Source organism: Polypterus senegalus, chromosome 9 (genome assembly GCF_016835505.1).
Source record: "Polypterus senegalus isolate Bchr_013 chromosome 9, ASM1683550v1, whole genome shotgun sequence".
Taxonomy (NCBI): domain Eukaryota; kingdom Metazoa; phylum Chordata; class Cladistia; order Polypteriformes; family Polypteridae; genus Polypterus; species Polypterus senegalus.
In genome coordinates, this window is record NC_053162.1 from 157,311,206 (window position 1) to 157,328,448 (window position 17,243).

Consider the following 17,243-nt stretch of genomic DNA (forward strand, 5'->3'; position numbering starts at 1 on the left):
CAAGGTAGCCACTATTTTCAAAGTGATTTTTATGAAATTCATAACAAAAACTCCATATTTCTATTTTGAAAAAAGTTATTTAATGTCATAATAATTAATCTAGCACCAATGTCACAAGTGCTACCAGGGCTGTGGAGTCGGAGTCGGAGACAATTTTGGGTACCTGGAGTCGGAGTCGGCAAAAAGTTAACCGACTCCGACTCCAACTCCAACTAAATTTAAATGGGAATTAAAAAAGTAAGTTGAAATGTCCCAATTCACAAACAGTCATAATGAACTACTTCTCTGCTGTAAGAATAAAGCCCAATGCTTGCAGTGCATAATGTTACCACAAAACGAACATGTCAAGTAACCATGAAGCATGCTTTTCACTGACTGTATGCGTCACTATATGGGATGTAATGCACAGGTAAGGTGCGGCACCGCTTTCCATTGTGTCGTGTTCCACTGTTACAGGGAACTGTGAACCTAGCCTAAAGCCCCCCATACATTTACAGATGCACTGCCGATTTTTCGGCCGTTCAACGAGTCATCACGCATCAAACGCCTGAAAAATCATCTGGTGTGTTCTCAGCTCCGTCGGCTCCCCTTCGCTATGCGCCAGTGAAGGGGGCCGAAGGAACCGAGAACACAAATCTCCCTACCTGTCTCCAGCAGAGGCTCGTTCTGCTGATCAGCTGGCCGGTGAGTGACACAATGCACTAAACTTCCGGCTGGCTGACAGAGGAGACAGCCACTGCAGCAGAGAGAGGCATAACATTACTTTGGATGGGGGTGGTGGTCGAGATTTTCAGCAAGCTGGATCTGCCCATCCATGTGGACACCCGCAATCTGCGGCCCCCAATCAATTGTGTTTGTCTTTAATCTGGCATTATAGTAGAGTGTTGGCTTCCTAGCCAGTAGTTCTGTGGTGAATGACATGTATGTTGCCTTCCTTTCCTTCAATGGATGTAGAAAATACATTAGCATAGTATATACATACAGAGGAGTCGGAGTCGGGGAGTCGGAGTCAGAAGATTTAGAAACTGAGGAGTCGGAGTCGGAGCATTTATCTATCGACTCCACAGCCCTGAGTGCTACGCTCTACCAAAAGCTAACAAGCACAACATTTGAAACAAAGGCCTTAAAGTCCTCTTCCAAATGCCTACAGTTTTCTGAAAACCATGCCATATTTTATAGTCTTTAAGTAAATGGAATGCCGAATAAAAGTTATAAAAGGAAAGCAAAAAAGTCAAATTAATCTGTAATCATTGCATCATTTTAAAAAATCCTTACATGTTCCATATTTAATATGTTCTTTTTATCTATCCACTTACCCATTTGAGGATTATTGGGTGCTGGTGCCAATTTATGCAGCATTCATCATAAGGCAGGAGACCTTATGTCCTGGAGTCCTGGAAAGCATGCAAGACGAGTGTAGGGCACAATCATACACCTACCCACACCAACTCAAACAAAGACATTTTAGATTCACCAATCAACTTTAACTGTATGACTTTAAGATATGGGAAGAAAACTACAGTACCCAAAAGTAACCCAATTTTGTACTAAAATGAATAAGACGACACAACAAAAGCAGTGGCCTGGTCAGGATTCAAATCTAGGATGTTAGACCTGTAATTAGGCTGGGCTAACATCTATTTATAATTGCCAGGCACACATAACACTACAGTATTCCTTTTGATATGCGACGGTTAGGGGCACAAGACCCCTAAGAATGTGAAAGTCCGTGAATATGTTTTGGGCCCATGATTACTGCATTTTCTAGTTTTATTACACAAATTAAAATGAAAAAAGTGAAATAGAATGATCATTGCTCAATCAAATCATGTTTAAGGCTAGCTTCTGAGGCAAAGATCTGTGGCATCCCCCAAAGTCTGTAGTGAACTGCAACTTTTTACAAAATGTAACTTATTATAATAAACTTTTGCATACAGTTATGCAGTAAACAACAATGAGTAATCTTACAAAAAGAAATACAACAAAGCATGAAACAAACAATAACGATACATTCCAGTTTCACTGATGCAGATGACAGTAGTATAGTTTTGAAATGAAATTCCCAGTGAACAGTCTTCCTGAAAGTATGTTTTTTCCTATCCTATCATGACAAAGACAAAATCACATGAACAAGTGGGCCAGGGCAAGTACATATATCCAGAGATAACTGTAATCCTATGGGTGTAACTTTAATGCAATTGTGGAGTGAAGCATTGAAACAAAAAGACACCACCAAATGTGATCATGTAAAGGCATTCATTTTAAAACTAGTGCCCTTGTCTTTCACTCAGCAGCCCTTTTGACAAACACCAAAGCTGACCAATAACACAGAACTTCAGGAGTTGCTGGGATTTTCTGCAGCATCGCCCACAGTTTTCAGCAACAGGTCACAAAACTTGCAAAATAATTTCCATTTAATTACTGATGAAAGACCCACAGAAAGGTAGATCCACAAATCATAAATCTGCAGATCGCAAGGGCAGAACTGTAATTTACAAGGGAGTTGTAAACTAGTACTGTATATCAAATCAAAAATCTAAATCAAACAACCCAACAATACTGAAGACATTATAAAGAAATTAACATTATTTATTAATCTGAAACATTAGTCATGTAAATAACATTTAACCCATGGAGCTTTGCTTCTTATATACTTAAGTGTCTTAAATGCATGTGTATTTTGGTCTTCAAAATTACTTTTACACTCTTAAAAAATGTTTATGCAGTAAAAAAAATGCATTACATTAATTTAAATATAATAGCATTCACACAATTATTAGAAATTGTATATATCTGCACATATGTTTTCTTTTTCTAAGTGCAAAAATTAGCAACAAAAACCTTAGAGTGTCAAAAGAAGACAGTGACCTTTGAATCTCATTTGTAGCAAGATGAAATTAAGCAACCTATTTAAAATTTACACATCAAGTAGGTGAAACTGCCTGGTTTGAAATTCTTCAACCACCACGCCACACTGCTTCCTCTAAAGGACACAGCATGACAAAGTAATACAAATGTGCTTCAGGGTACAAATGGAGACTGACCCATTTTTAACAGCTGATCTGTGCACTACTGGTTAATTAATAAAACATACTAGCATTAGTCTCCAATTTGCTAGCTTGAAAATTGCAAGTTTATTTTTAAGTAACAAAAGAAACTTTGACAGTTACCATAAAAGCAGCAGAAATGAACCCCAATGTTAATTAGGGCTAACATACTTTATTTCCCAACAAAAACCTTTATATCACAGTTTTATTAGCCACTAAAAGATGATAAACCAAATTAAATAGAGTTAACTCTATCAAAAACAATGCATAACAACTAGAGAGGACATACTGTTGCTACTGGTGGACATGTTTTAAGTATTCAAGTATCATGGAGCAGAGGCAATTTAATAATCGTGATTTGCCTGTTCATAGTTCTCCCCATTATACAGTACTTTTATTTTCTTCTCTGTCATTTCTTACAAAAAACCATTTTGAAAAAGTCATATTTCATTTGGAGATGAGTTTTACTTCCACTATCAGCTGCACCGAGTTAACTTCCTCTGAGCTTCTAACCCTCAAAGGTTTTTGCAACTTTAAATCAATTCCATCTGATAATGACATTTTATCTAAAACATTTCCATACTCATTTTCATTTGTTATTGTGTTCTTGTGAAATTAATATCAGGATAGCATGTTTAAGATCAAGCCACTCCTTCCCAGCTGAGCTGAAGAGAATATTTTCTCAACAATCTAGAGGGTGGCCATTCACTCCCTCTGCTTTCTCTCTCTTCTGTTCTCTCTTTCACAGCACAACCACAACAATAATGTTACTCTGGTCTCCTGTGGTTTTTTGCCATATACCTGTTAAGCATCAGTTTTGGGAAATTCTAGGTCATGATGTGAAAGAATATAACTAAATGCAATATTTCACCAAGTTGACTATTTTGAAAAGATTGCCATGCTTTCCTTTGTATACTATCTCCAATTATGATTTGTGTATATTTTAGAAAGAATCAACTACATTAAATCAAATCGTTTTTTAAATAAGCATAAGATATTCATCAAACTAAAAAAAGGAGCAACTAGAGTGACTTCAAGTGGACATCAATCCGACTGTAAGGTGCAAAAATGATGCAGACATCTGATCTATCACCTGAGAAGTTATTCCCAAACAGATATAAGTTAACAGCTACATCTTTTAGTTATGTTCCATGGAGATAAAAGAGCAAACGCTCATTACTTGGAGAAGATTACACTTTCTAAATAGAAAGAGCACAAGCAAATATTTTCCACTATCTTAAAATAATTCACCTCCCAAACAACTGATGAGAACAATAGTTACAAAATCAAGGCAAGAATTAACAGACGCATCTGAAAAATGTAGACCGAAATAGCGTGGAGTTCCTCCTAGCTTATGAGGACTCTAAAACAATGTAATTCATGAATCACTGTAATTTTTTAATTTTCACAGAACAAATATATAAACAAACTATTAAATAAATATTGCTGCTTCTTAGATTCAAGGAATGGTTTAAGGGTTGGATCCCCTATGTAGAGTATTCACTAATATTCCATGTTCATGTAGGTTTTCTCCATTTATTCTTGCTTTCTTCACCTTGGAAGAGCATGCGCGGATAATTGGCCAATCTTCATTAGCCTGATATGAATGTGTAGGGAAGTGTGCAAGAAGGTTTGCATGGCAATGACCTGCTAATCCTTCTGAAGTTTGTACTGCATTTTACTCAATGCAGCTAAAAAGTCTATCACTTGTAACAATTTTAAACTGGAAAAAAAGGTTCTAGAATATTTAAATATATTTTTAAAAATTTATATGCAAAGCTTACTTTGAATACTATTACACAAACTTGCTACATTTATCACACAGCTGTTGCATACATGAAAAAGGTATATTATTTTGAATTCAAAAGAACATATTTTGCAAAGCCAAATTGGCAGAAAATTTGTTTTAGTGGCTAAAGCACTAAATTTATATTTTGCAGGTTGCTGGTTCAGTTGTCTACATACGACCCTCTGGGTGACCTTAACATAGTCGCTTAACCTACCTAAGCACCAGTTGTTAAAATATCTGTAGAGAGCTGTAACATATCCTGGTCTTGTAAGTTACCTTGAATAAAGGCATTGACTAAATGTAAAATAAGAATACAACAAAATTAAAATATTCAGCGTAAAAGATGTATTTTGAAAATGGAGGCACTATATAAATATTAACAGAATGTCTTGCACATTTTTTCTCTCAGACTAGACATTACTAGAAGTAATATCAATTGGTGCCAACAAGTCCAAAAGTGTCCTAATCCTGTGTATTCTGCTATTTGCAAAACGAATAGACTGTGTGGCATGCATACACAGCACTCACTTGCAGTGGAACTGAAAAAACCAAATAACCATAGAAACATTCACTGTAAATATTATGTTGAAGCACCTTACAGCACAATGTTAGAAGAAATATATATGCACACTATACAAGTACAATCATCTTGAAATGAATGTGTTGAGGTTACAGAGCAACGTAGTATAGGAACAGTAATCCTTCAAATTTCTACTTTCCAGACCAACATATTAACCAATACATCCTCCCTAACTTCAAGAAGATATCTGAAGTAGCCTGTTGCATTAGTTGTTAAGCTACCACTGACAATAACACATAAATTACCACCAAATGGTGAAAAGAACTATCCTAAAGTCTTCATTATCATTATGCAATCAATAATGTGTTATGATGAGTTGTTATTTTTTTTCTCTTTAGATCTATAAATTTAATGTTCAAAAGGAAATGACAAGCTTGTTTGAAGTAAATATGTACTAACCATGGTGACAGCTACCTGCTGTGTTTTTTTTTTTGTACCTGCCATAAACCAAGTTGAGCCTGAAGTTTAAGAAAATGTAACACCTATCTCACTGAATCTTTCTTCTTTAGTGTCTAACCCCAACTGAGATACTAAACATAACCTTGTGTTTTTAAACACATACATAAACTAGATAAGGCCGAAGGTCATTATGCAAGTTTAAAATGGCCTTCTGTAATAGCCTACTGCACTTTCTTCTCACTGGGTCCCTCATTACAAAAGTTATCACATTCATACACAGAAATAAACAGGTACAGTAAATGGCCGATTGCTTCCTGTTAAATAGAAAAAAAAACTGGTCAAGTTATAAGGGGGACATAACTTTTTTTTTTTTCTTTTCTAATAAGGTCCTTAACCTATAATTTGCAAAAACATTAGTATTAGTAAATGGTAAACACATTCTTCAGAGATTATTTTACTCAACATATTTTTAACACTAGTACATCACACTGATACAGTGACTAGAACTGCAGCCAGTAGTGTCCATTTCCTAGTCATTATTTGCTGAATGGGTCTTATTCCTGTACATGTACAATAATCTTCTAAACCGAAACACACACACATCTTGTTAATGGATTACCCTTAAACTGGCTCAAATTGGATGAGTGCAAGGATTTGCATAAATGTACTCTGAAATATTGGCATCTATGCCAGGGTTAATGCCTAATATCTCAAGACTATTTTTCTATACCAAATATTTTAATCCTTGTCAGAAATTCTGAAATTCTTGAACACTGTAATGCTGTTTCCTCAGATATCAAGAATAAAATTACCTATTTTAATCTGAATCATTGATCATCTAAATTCCACTAAACAATTACAGTATGAGCAATGCATGACATAAAAATATAACACAATTACAGTTTATTTACTTACATTAAAGAAAAATGATAACAGTGTGAATGCACTTACAAAGCAATGTGCTAATAGACATTATTGGCTACTTGCATCTAAGACTAAATATCATATCCACTCGTTGCATGGGCCCGAGATTCTGTTCAATAAACAGAAGACTCCATGTGGCCAGAGGCTAAGAACAGAGATCAATCTGCCTGACCGGAGAATAAACACCGGCCCTCTTGAAGTCCTACCTCATAATGTGGTCTAAGAATCTCCTTTATGGCATATGGATTCATCTCGTAGGTAAATCAGTCTGTCACAAAAAGGTTTTGTTGAATTGTTCACCAAGTAAATTTAGCCATATATAATGGTTTAACCACAGATGGGATGTGCATCATTTTAGCATGGTTATGAAACTGAAGTCTCTCTCTTTAAGCCCTTGTATATTATCATTTTGTGAGTTTAAATATGAAGAGCAAAAATTCAATATCTATCAAGGAAAAAATGCACTTTTGATATTTTGCCAGTTAAAATTATGTTAATTTTCAAAGAATGGTAAGTATGAAAAGTATAGTACTAACATATTCTTGACAGAGTAAGAAAGTAAAAAAATAAAAAAGCTAAAAGCTATTCTTAACTTTATTTAAACATGCCAAAAACACAACATTATAAATAAAACCAGCAGACACTTTTGTGCATTAATTATGTAAACTCAAAAAGAACCGAGACTGAAATGTTTGCTAAAAAAGCTCTGACTACACATCTGAAAATGTTACATGCTGTAAAACTTGTGTAAATGTGCAGCCAGCCACCCCCACGCTAAAGAAACACTGGCGGCCGCATTTGTGAGCAAGATCTCATATGAGCACATTCATTTCTTGTAGCATCACAGGCGCCAGTTTATTTGATCTTCTAAAACCACTGAGGCATCTCCTGCAAAGCACTATATGCCGTCTACAAACGGTCTGCAGCACTTTTGAAACATCTGAGGGTGATTCTGAGCAAGCAGCAAAGCAATGCAACCATAGAAACTGATGTTGAACTCTTCAAATTCAGACACTTTCCTGCTAACCTCAAAACACCTGCAAGTTTAAAGAGAAATGCACAAATCTTGTGTTTTATCTAAAGGGAAAGATTAGAGTAGTTCACGCAGAATAAAAACATTTTGCATTGCAAATTAGGGGAGGTAAAGAAAAATGTCTACCTATTTAAATCGGAGTTATAATACTTTTTGCCTGCTTCTATTCTTATCACCAAAGAAATGTTCAACTAATGTTCAACTAGATATCAGTAAAATGTTTTTCATTCTAAATCACTAAAGTACAGCAAACCTTGATACAGAAGACTTCATGAGTGTGGTATAACTTACCACAATAAAAAATCAATACATAAAAATAAATCAACACTTAATTTGATGAACTTCTCATATGGTTGGTGTATGCAAAGTTTAGTCCTGAATACAATTGCTGCATTCCTTTAATGTTCCCAGTACTATATAGTACACCAAATACAGTCATCCTTTTACCAGTTACATCCCTCATTAATATATGAAATCATTAGTATTTAAAATAATTGAGTAATGTACTTATATTATTCTATCACTTCTATGCTTACATTAAGATATAAGTAGAGTGTAAAGATATGAAAAATAGAAGACATAAAAATATGTACTAATTGGTACACTGTATTATTTAATGCTGTACATAAGGAAAGCATACATTACATGTTTGAAAATGATAGATCTGTTCATCTGAAAGGAAATCATTTTGCTTATAGTAAAATTACATAATCATATCAGTTGACAAGCATTATTCGGTTTATTCAGATTACGCAGCAGTTTTCTGATTAGTGCTAATAAAACTGCAGCACAAAAGAAAAAGTATCAGAGTAAAATAACCTAATACTAAGGGTGAATGTTTTCACTCCAATTTAAATTTTCAAAATTAACACTGACAATTAGCTAAAAATGAATGTAAATGTTGCTTGGTCTTCTACTTCTCCCTCTTCATCTTTTTCCATTTCTATGTGGGGTTAATGTGCTTGACCAACCTTCTCTAAACAGCTCAGTCCTGCACTTCCTTGCTAGTCAAGCCCTTTTCCTTCAGATATTCTTTTACTTTATCCATCCACCTCCGTTTTGGCCTCCCTTGCTTTATCTTCCCCTGCACTTACATTCCCATCAATTCTTTTGCCCATGTCTCTCCATTGTCTCTCCTCATCAAATGTCCATACCACTTCAACCTACTCTCCTGCGCTTTCTCAGATATCTCTCCCATTTTTGTTGTACCTTTGAATGTCTCATTTCTTATTCTGTTGTTTTTTGTAACTCCAAACACCCATCTCATCATTCTCATTCTGCCACCTCTAACTTCATCTCCTGCACTCTCTTTACTGCCTATGTCCTAAATCCATACATCACTTCTAGTCTTACCACTATCTCAGAAACCTTTACCTGTAAACTTCACCACAATTCATCGATCACACAATACTACTGATATCTTCTTCTAATTGTTCCATCCACACTGGACACTGGGGGTTATCTCTGGATTTAGTTTTCCATCTTGAGCTACCACTGATCCTAGATATTTAAATGTATACACTCTTCTCAGTTGATCTTTCTGCAGGCTAACCTCTGAAACCTGATCATCATTCAACCTTACATACTCCATCTTATTCTTCAACCCTACATCTTCCAAAACCCTTCTCCATTCTTCCAAAATCCTTTGTACCTTCTCTTTTCTGATGCTACCCAATGCAATGTCATCTGCAAAAAGCAGGCACCGAGGGGTTGGTTCTTTATCCCATGACTCAATGCATCCATAACCAGATCAAAGAGGCAAGGACTTAAAAAAAGATCTCTGATGCAAGCCTATGTGATGAAATATTGACAAGATGACTGATACATTTTAAGAAAGTGCTAATTACACAGAAAAAACATCGATATACAGCATACAAACTTTGTATATATTATTCACCCTCTGTAATAAGTGGCAAAGGTCTTCTAAATTTTAGCAATACAACCTCACAATCATGCAAGAAATGGCAGACTATTTTAAATTGGCACATAAGCAAATATTTAAAGAATCAAAAAAAAAAAAGGAATGGAGATGAAAAGTGTGCTAAATTAAACTAAGATTAAAACACAAACAAATTAAAACAAAAAAAAAGTTTGAAGGACAAGCACATCATTAAATTAATTTTAATTAAAACAAATAGCTATTTTTATGAAGCTAATGTATTTTAGGGTAAATAATTTTACAAATCAATGTTTCTGAATAGTAAGAAAATGACTCATGAAGTTATTCATCCATCCTTTTTCTAATTCCTTTATCCAGTTCATTGTCATAAGACTAATCAAACCATATACATGCAATTCATTTTTCAATTAACAATCAGAATCTTTTAATTTGAAGTCCTTCTCATCACTTCCATTTCTTAAATCTAGAGCTACCATAATATTTCAGTTTCCCACTGGAGGAGGCACTCCTTTTTGACCGTAAGAAGTGGCTGCCTGATCAAATTATCATTTCTTAACCATTGCATTCTGATATATAAAGTGACAGGGGGTGAAATTGCATACATGGAGTTTAATCTGCTTAAATCTGGGTTTGAATGATGGCTTGGTCACCATCTATTGTATGTAGAGTTTGTAAATTTTCCCCATAGCTACATAGGTTTTTCTCCTTGCATACTGCTTGTTTTCCTCCTACATACAAAAGATAAAACACATTTAATGTTTCAAAAGTTGACAGGAGACAATAAAGTCCGATATATGAGTGAGCTGGGGTGTGTGCCCTGCAATGAATGAATGCTAGGTTGTTATCTTGTGCCTGATGCTGATGGAGATGGGCTCTAAACTCCTGGAGAGAAAAGGATAGAATGGATGAATAAGAAACATGATCCTTTTTTTGTTTGTTTTCATATAAACAAAAATGTGGTAGCATCCACTATCCATTTTACAACTGCATTTAAATACTACTTTTTAAAACAATGCACAAGATAAACATTTTTGAGGAATAAAAAGAATAAATATCCTAATTTGGAGTATAACAAAAGTACAGGTTTTAGCCTTACTGCCTCACAGGCCTTAGCCATCTCAGCGTACAGAGTTTGCACATTTTTTCTATGTCGCAGGTTGAATTTTTCCAGGTTCATTGGTTTACAGTCATATGATGCATATGTACTTATTATGTTAATAAGCAATTTTAAATAGGAACTGTATGACTGAGTGAGCCCCCTGTAATGTGCAGGCTTTGCTTCCTGGATTAGTTCCTGCCTTCTACCTGATGGTGACCTGAAGGATTCAACTATTTAATAAGTCTGTAGGCAAATAATTGGGTTAAGAAAATGGATGGATGGGTACACAGAAAAGCAATTCCATAATAGTACTTTGACACAACCAAACAAAAAAACAAAAGTGATACCACTGTTAAGGTCCAAAACCATTTAAAAAACATAAACACAATGACTGCATCTAAAAGTACTTACGGTATATCAGGATTGTTGTTCTAACATTTATGAAGATTCCAATTGGGTTTATGCAATACGTAGTGAATAAATTATTAGAAATATACCACTTTCAGATTTACTAACAAAATCCTCACACTACTGTAATGTGTAGATATAAACACTGAATATTGTCTGCACACCTAGGTTTACTTTCAGCTTTGTATCCAGTCCTACTAGGATAGGTCTTCACACCTCTAAACCAAAATAAGCAAGTTTATCCATTTATCTACCTATTTTCCAAACCTGCTTTATCCTGAGCAGGGTCACAGGGAAGCTGGAGACCATGTCAGCAAGCATTGAGTGCAATTTAGGAACAACCCATATGTTTAATGGATATTCAGTTCAGGGTCATATGGTGCTAGTGCCAGTCATTATATTGTCAACCACAATATAGCCATATTGAGTAAATAAACTTAGGACTGAACCTAATGGATGCATAAAGATTTCCACACACCTATTCCATTTCTGCTGTCCATTACTGAGTCCAAGTAGCTGCCAAACACCCAGTATACGTTTGTGAAGCATAGCCTTAAGAACTTTCCTCTTGCTCAATATTAGGTACACATTTCAGAATATCTACATAAACTTTCTGGCAGTTCTTGGGATGGGCAAACCTCAATGTAGACACATAGACACTGAAACTTAATACTACACAAATACTCTTTAAAACATTAAAAAAAAATCTATTTCCTCCACAATCATGTGCTTGAATAAGCAAATTCCAAAAAAGGATAAATGGATGGATTTTCAAAATACTTAAAACGGCGAAAAAAACATTATAAATGAATCCATGTATACAACTAGTAATGAGAACAGAGTGAAAGTGTTAAAGCTGGACAGAGTATCTAATCTGTAATTCATTCATTCATGGCTATTCAAAAGCAACTGAACCTACCGTATATTTTAAAGAAGTTTCTAATATAAGGCTTTTCAAGCCCAAATAAACAAAACAGAAATTGCAGCAATACTATGAGATTACATCAGTTATAGTAGTTTCCTCATTGCTGCTGCAGAGGTTGCTACAGATACTTTCTGAATTCTATTTGCTTGCAAGCAGAAGAAATATTTTCATTTTTAAGTAAATTCCACAGTACACGTGCAGAAGAGCCGATGATGTCACAAACGAGTGTCAAACTCAGCACACACGGTATATGCATTTTTAAACGCCACGTTCCAATGCATTTGAACACCCGAAGCTTTCAAGAAAACAAGTAAAATTAATCTTGGATATATACTAACTACATGAAAGATGTCGTTTGACCAATAATGCATTTATACTCTTTAAGCATTTCTCTGGACTGCTTGAGACCACGCCTCGGCTAGTCTAGCCGCTGCTGCACCACCACCCCCACCCCGCCCAGCGCATCTCGGGTAGATACCGTATTAACGAATGTGACAAATTAAAGGAGTCCTAGCGACATAACTGTCGCTTTAAGTTTTTATGAGCACTTTCCGGCTGCCGGACTAGAATGCATATGTCCAAGACAGACTTCTACTTTCAATACTCTGATCTCAACGTGCGGTAAACCAAGCATAGGTTTTAACCGAGCAGGGAATAGTCTGCAATAAACTGATCGGCCGGCTGCGTTGAAGTCAGACACCAAGAATCGCAAAAAATAAGCGTGTTGACTTACCATCAAGCTTTTCAGTCTTTATGATCGTTAACGTCGGCTTCACGTCAACAGCTGCCTTCATGATCGGCGTTCTAAGTCAAATGTACGTTGACGCCTTTGTGCCTTTTTTCTCCTTCGTTACTCTGTATATGCGAGTGTAGTTAGCAGTTGCGAAAGTCTCCCGTTTAATGTTTCGAGCTCAGTACTGCTCCAGATGTTATTTTTTGGCTTTTCACCAACAAAGTGCACAACTTTTCTTCTCTTTCCCACGTTCTTTCTTGCTTTTTTCCTTCTCTTTTGCAAATTCAAAATTGTCTCTGATGATGTTTCCCCCGCTTCCCCCCTTCCTCTCTCCCTCTCTCTCTCTCTCTTTCTATCTCTGTCTCTTGCACTCACTCTCTCGCTCGTTCACTCACTCCTTTAAGGGCGTTTCTCAGTCCGTTTCACTAGCTTTCTGAGGAGGCCGGACCATTTTCAGACGCTTATGAGGGGCTGGCTCTGTGAAGCCGCTTGTTGCGCGGCTCTACAAATCAATTATGCTCTTGTGTGGCCTTGCGTTTACATTACAAGCTTTTTCGACAAACATTCATCTTTAACACAACGGAGTAAAGGTGCATCTGAAATGAAAAATAAACAAAAAATCCCAAGAGTCCGCTAAATTTTTAGTGTTGATCAAAATAATCCGTTAAAATTTTAAGCTCGCCGTACAGTCCTATTAATAAAAAAAAAACAATTGACAGGGGACGACACAGTACCGTGACGTTTAGCAATGAAGCGCCACAGCAAAAGGGGCCCGAGTTCGCTTTTTGTTGGTTTTACCGAATGCTCCATGTTTTTGCATTGCATTTTTCCGGACACTTCAGTTTCCTCCCACACCTCAAGGATATACGTGTTCCATATATTCAAGAATTACAGATTGACTATATGTGTTAATATAATTGTGCCTTGCAACAGAAGAACGTCCCGTCCTGTGTTAATATGGCAAGGGCGGCGAGATTAGACGATGTATGAATTGATAGGCAATACATTTCCCAATAAAGTCGCGTGTATACAACTGCATATTTCTATCATCGTTGATTATATACGTGAACCAACATATCAGTCATTACTAAAATGGTCATTCATAATTAATTAGCTCCTTCATCCCTGCCCAGTTCTACACCTCAAAGTGTATGACAGTAACAGAATAATCTTCAGTTATAAAAAAAACGGTGGTTAATTAGAATGACTGGTCACTAAACAACAAGATGAAGTGCTGCTGTATTTAGTTTGACTGGTAAGAAAGGCACTGGACATGGAGCTTGTACAGACGGTGATTCTTGCCTCATCTGATGCTCTGTAGGCTCTTCTGAAGCATATTATCACCTTATTCTTTATCAGCATTATACAGAGCATGCCCATATGCAACGTGCTGATCGAGAAAGTGAGGTGGTGTTAAATGAGCTAGTGGCAGGGTGCAAGAGGCCATGGAAGCAACAAAGTACAGCACAGACACCTTGGGGATTTGCTGAGGAGACACATGGCTTGGTATGGGATTTCACTGGAGAGCTTCATTAGCTAGTTCTCTAAAACTGTGAGAAAATGGATAACAAATGCAATTATTTGTGTTTGAGAGCTAATGTAATATGGAAAGACAATAAATACACTGAAGGCATGGAGAAAGTGGAGTGTGATCTTTTTAGTTAGTACTGTACTTATATACTTAAAAAGTACTCAGTATGTATGAAATCCCTAAAGACTATAATGCAAAATTGTACAATAGTACATTAAGTTACACAAAAATGGTAATTCAGTAGCCACTGCAACTGAGGAAAAATAATGTACAGTCATTATTCAGGAGCTGTTGATTCACTCTTATGAGCCATTCTATCAAAAATAAGTATGCAACCAAAAATGTAATGTCTCCAAAAGTATCCATGTTAAAGGGTAGCATTCTGAAACAGGTTTTAAATTTCTGAAATATCAGGTTATATTGTCATTATATATACATATACACACACATATTCACAAAGGAAATTTACCTTTATGAATTGTCCAATTTGTTTTATAATAAAAAGGGAAAAATGACTCAATGCATTGGGTTTTTCAAGCAAATTGCATTGCACATGTGTATAATAAGCAAAAAGAAACCAAAAGTGGAGTTTAATATGGTAAAATACTGATTTAACTGGTGTACTGAATAACAAACACCTTAGTAACAAGCATATTAAAATCACAAAAGATGTACATGTTAGATCAAAAGGTGACTATATATAGGAATGTGTACTGCAGTGGAGAAGTGTTCCATCTAAATTTAAATCCTGGGCTTACTAAAACCACAAAAATGTATATGTTAGGTCACATGACGACTCTATGCATGAGTGTGTACTACTATGGGCAAATGTCCCATCTAAATTTCATTCATGGCTTTTACCCAGTGCAGCCAGGATAATTGCAACATCCAAACTGACTAAGTAGACAACATCTTAGCTTTGGGCTCATTAACCTATAATGTGAAATAATATAAGCTCCAAATTTCGCATGCAACTTTTTTTTTTAACAAAAATACAATGTAAAACTTAATTCTAAATACAAATGTTGGGCAGAGTGGTGGCTCTGAGGCTAAGGATCTGCGCTTGTATCACGAAGGTTGCCAGTTCCAATCCCCATCACTGCCAAAAGAGATCATAATCTGCTGGGCCCTTGAGCAAGGCCCTTAACCTTCAATTGCTCCAGGAGCGTTGTACAATGGTTGACTCTGCGCTCTGACCCCAAAGGGTATGTGAAAATGAACAAATTCCTAATACGAGAAATTGTATAAGGTGAAATAAAGAACAAAAAAAAAATTGAAAGCAATCAAGACAATAATCATTTGTCACCAACAATGAGAGTGAGATGGCTAGAAATCATAGGGGGTAAAAACCGGAAAGAATGATTATTATAACCAAAAACCTAAAAAATATGCCTCTCCACTGCATGGCACATTCATGTGTGCACCCACACTGGGCCAATTTAGAGCCACTATTTTTTTTAACATTCAGTGTTGCAGCTAGTGGGTACAGTATTTATCTCCTCAGCAGTGAGAGTAAGACAGGAACCAATCCTGCATGTGGAGTCAAACCATTGCAGGGTGCACGCTCACAACACCTCAACATTCTTTCATACTTGGCCAATTGAGAGTCTCAAATTAAACTATTATGCATACATTTGAGAAGTAAAGCAAAACACCACACAAAAAACTCACACAGATACAAAGAGAAAATACAAATTCCACAGTAGTAGTGCCTGGGCTGTGATTCAAACCAAAGATCCTGGAGCCTTTTACATTTATTAATCCTTTATTTAACCAAATAGCTCCATTGAAATTTACTTCAAGAGATTGACAGATAAAGAGAGCGGGAGAATGAGAGAAAGCCAGCTCTAAAACATCAAAACATCATGAATATATAATCATGGAAAAAAGCTACATTTTTTGGAATGAGAAAATTAGATTGTGAATTTTACAAATATTTGTCAATTTGATTTAGCCTTCTGAAAAAGCAACACTGGTTATGTAGTGAGGCACTGTGACTTTCTGAGCGCATGGAAACTCATTAGAGGAAATAATACTCAACAAGGTCTAAGTGTAACATTGTCCAATGAGGTTTTATGTAAAAAGGTCTTATTTCAAAGCGTAAGGCACAACAAGACAAGACCACAGGTAATAAGAGTTAAGTTTCTATTTATTTTCTGTGCTTTTCATGTTTTGTGAAAGTGTTGTCAGACACTATGCATTAAACTGCTCTACTTTGTCACAAAAGCAGTCAATGTTTTATCAGATTGGCAAGATCTGGTACTTCTAAAAATGATTAAACCAGAGCCAGACCCACACATCAGACTAATGTATATGAGATTCTGTTTTACTATAGATATGCCTTTCATACTGCAGTGAAACCATGGGCAGTCGTAATACCTTCATAAGTATCAGGACAATGAGGGACTGGGTGCAAACAGCTATTTTGAGAGGACCTGTCTGAAGTCCTCTCATCACACTTCCTATATGACCTTACAAGACAATAGGACGATGCCCCAGGCCACACAAAGCTGCTGTAGGCATACCTCTCCTGAGGAATGAATGGCGGTGCGCAGGTGTTGCCTCAGCTGGCCTTCCCTGACCTTAACACCTCACTGAGCACCTTAGAGATGTCCTATATCACAAAATCCAGAAATGTGACCCTGTGCTTATTATTGGCCAGCAGCTTCACAGGACCTGCAACAGCTTTCAGAGAGCATACCACAAGTGTAGATTTAGAGACTCACTGGCTCAAAATGCCAGAGGTGTCAAGCAGTGGTTGCTGTAGGAGTTGCACAAGATGATGAAGAATCACAAGGCAACTGCTGTTAATGTTTGCATTTATTTTAGTTTTTTTTTAACTGTTTTCTTTGCTATTATTCTTATGTCTTTATTG

At 36.2% G+C, this 17,243-nt stretch overlaps 1 protein-coding gene across 4 annotated transcripts in view; it reads right to left on the reverse strand.

Annotated features, from left to right (window-relative positions):
* Positions 1 to 17,243, reverse strand: part of ets1 (v-ets avian erythroblastosis virus E26 oncogene homolog 1) — a 95,110-nt gene that overhangs the window by 40,471 nt on the left and 37,396 nt on the right. The window contains exon 1 of one of the 4 annotated variants that reach the window (XM_039764058.1): positions 12,838 to 13,456. The exons of the other annotated variants lie outside the window; for them this stretch is intronic. Within the exon in view, the coding sequence (XP_039619992.1) occupies positions 12,838 to 12,898 (61 nt within the window). The 5' untranslated portion in view covers positions 12,899 to 13,456. Of the gene's footprint in view, positions 1 to 12,837; positions 13,457 to 17,243 lie in introns of those variants that run through there. 4 annotated transcript variants of the gene reach the window in all.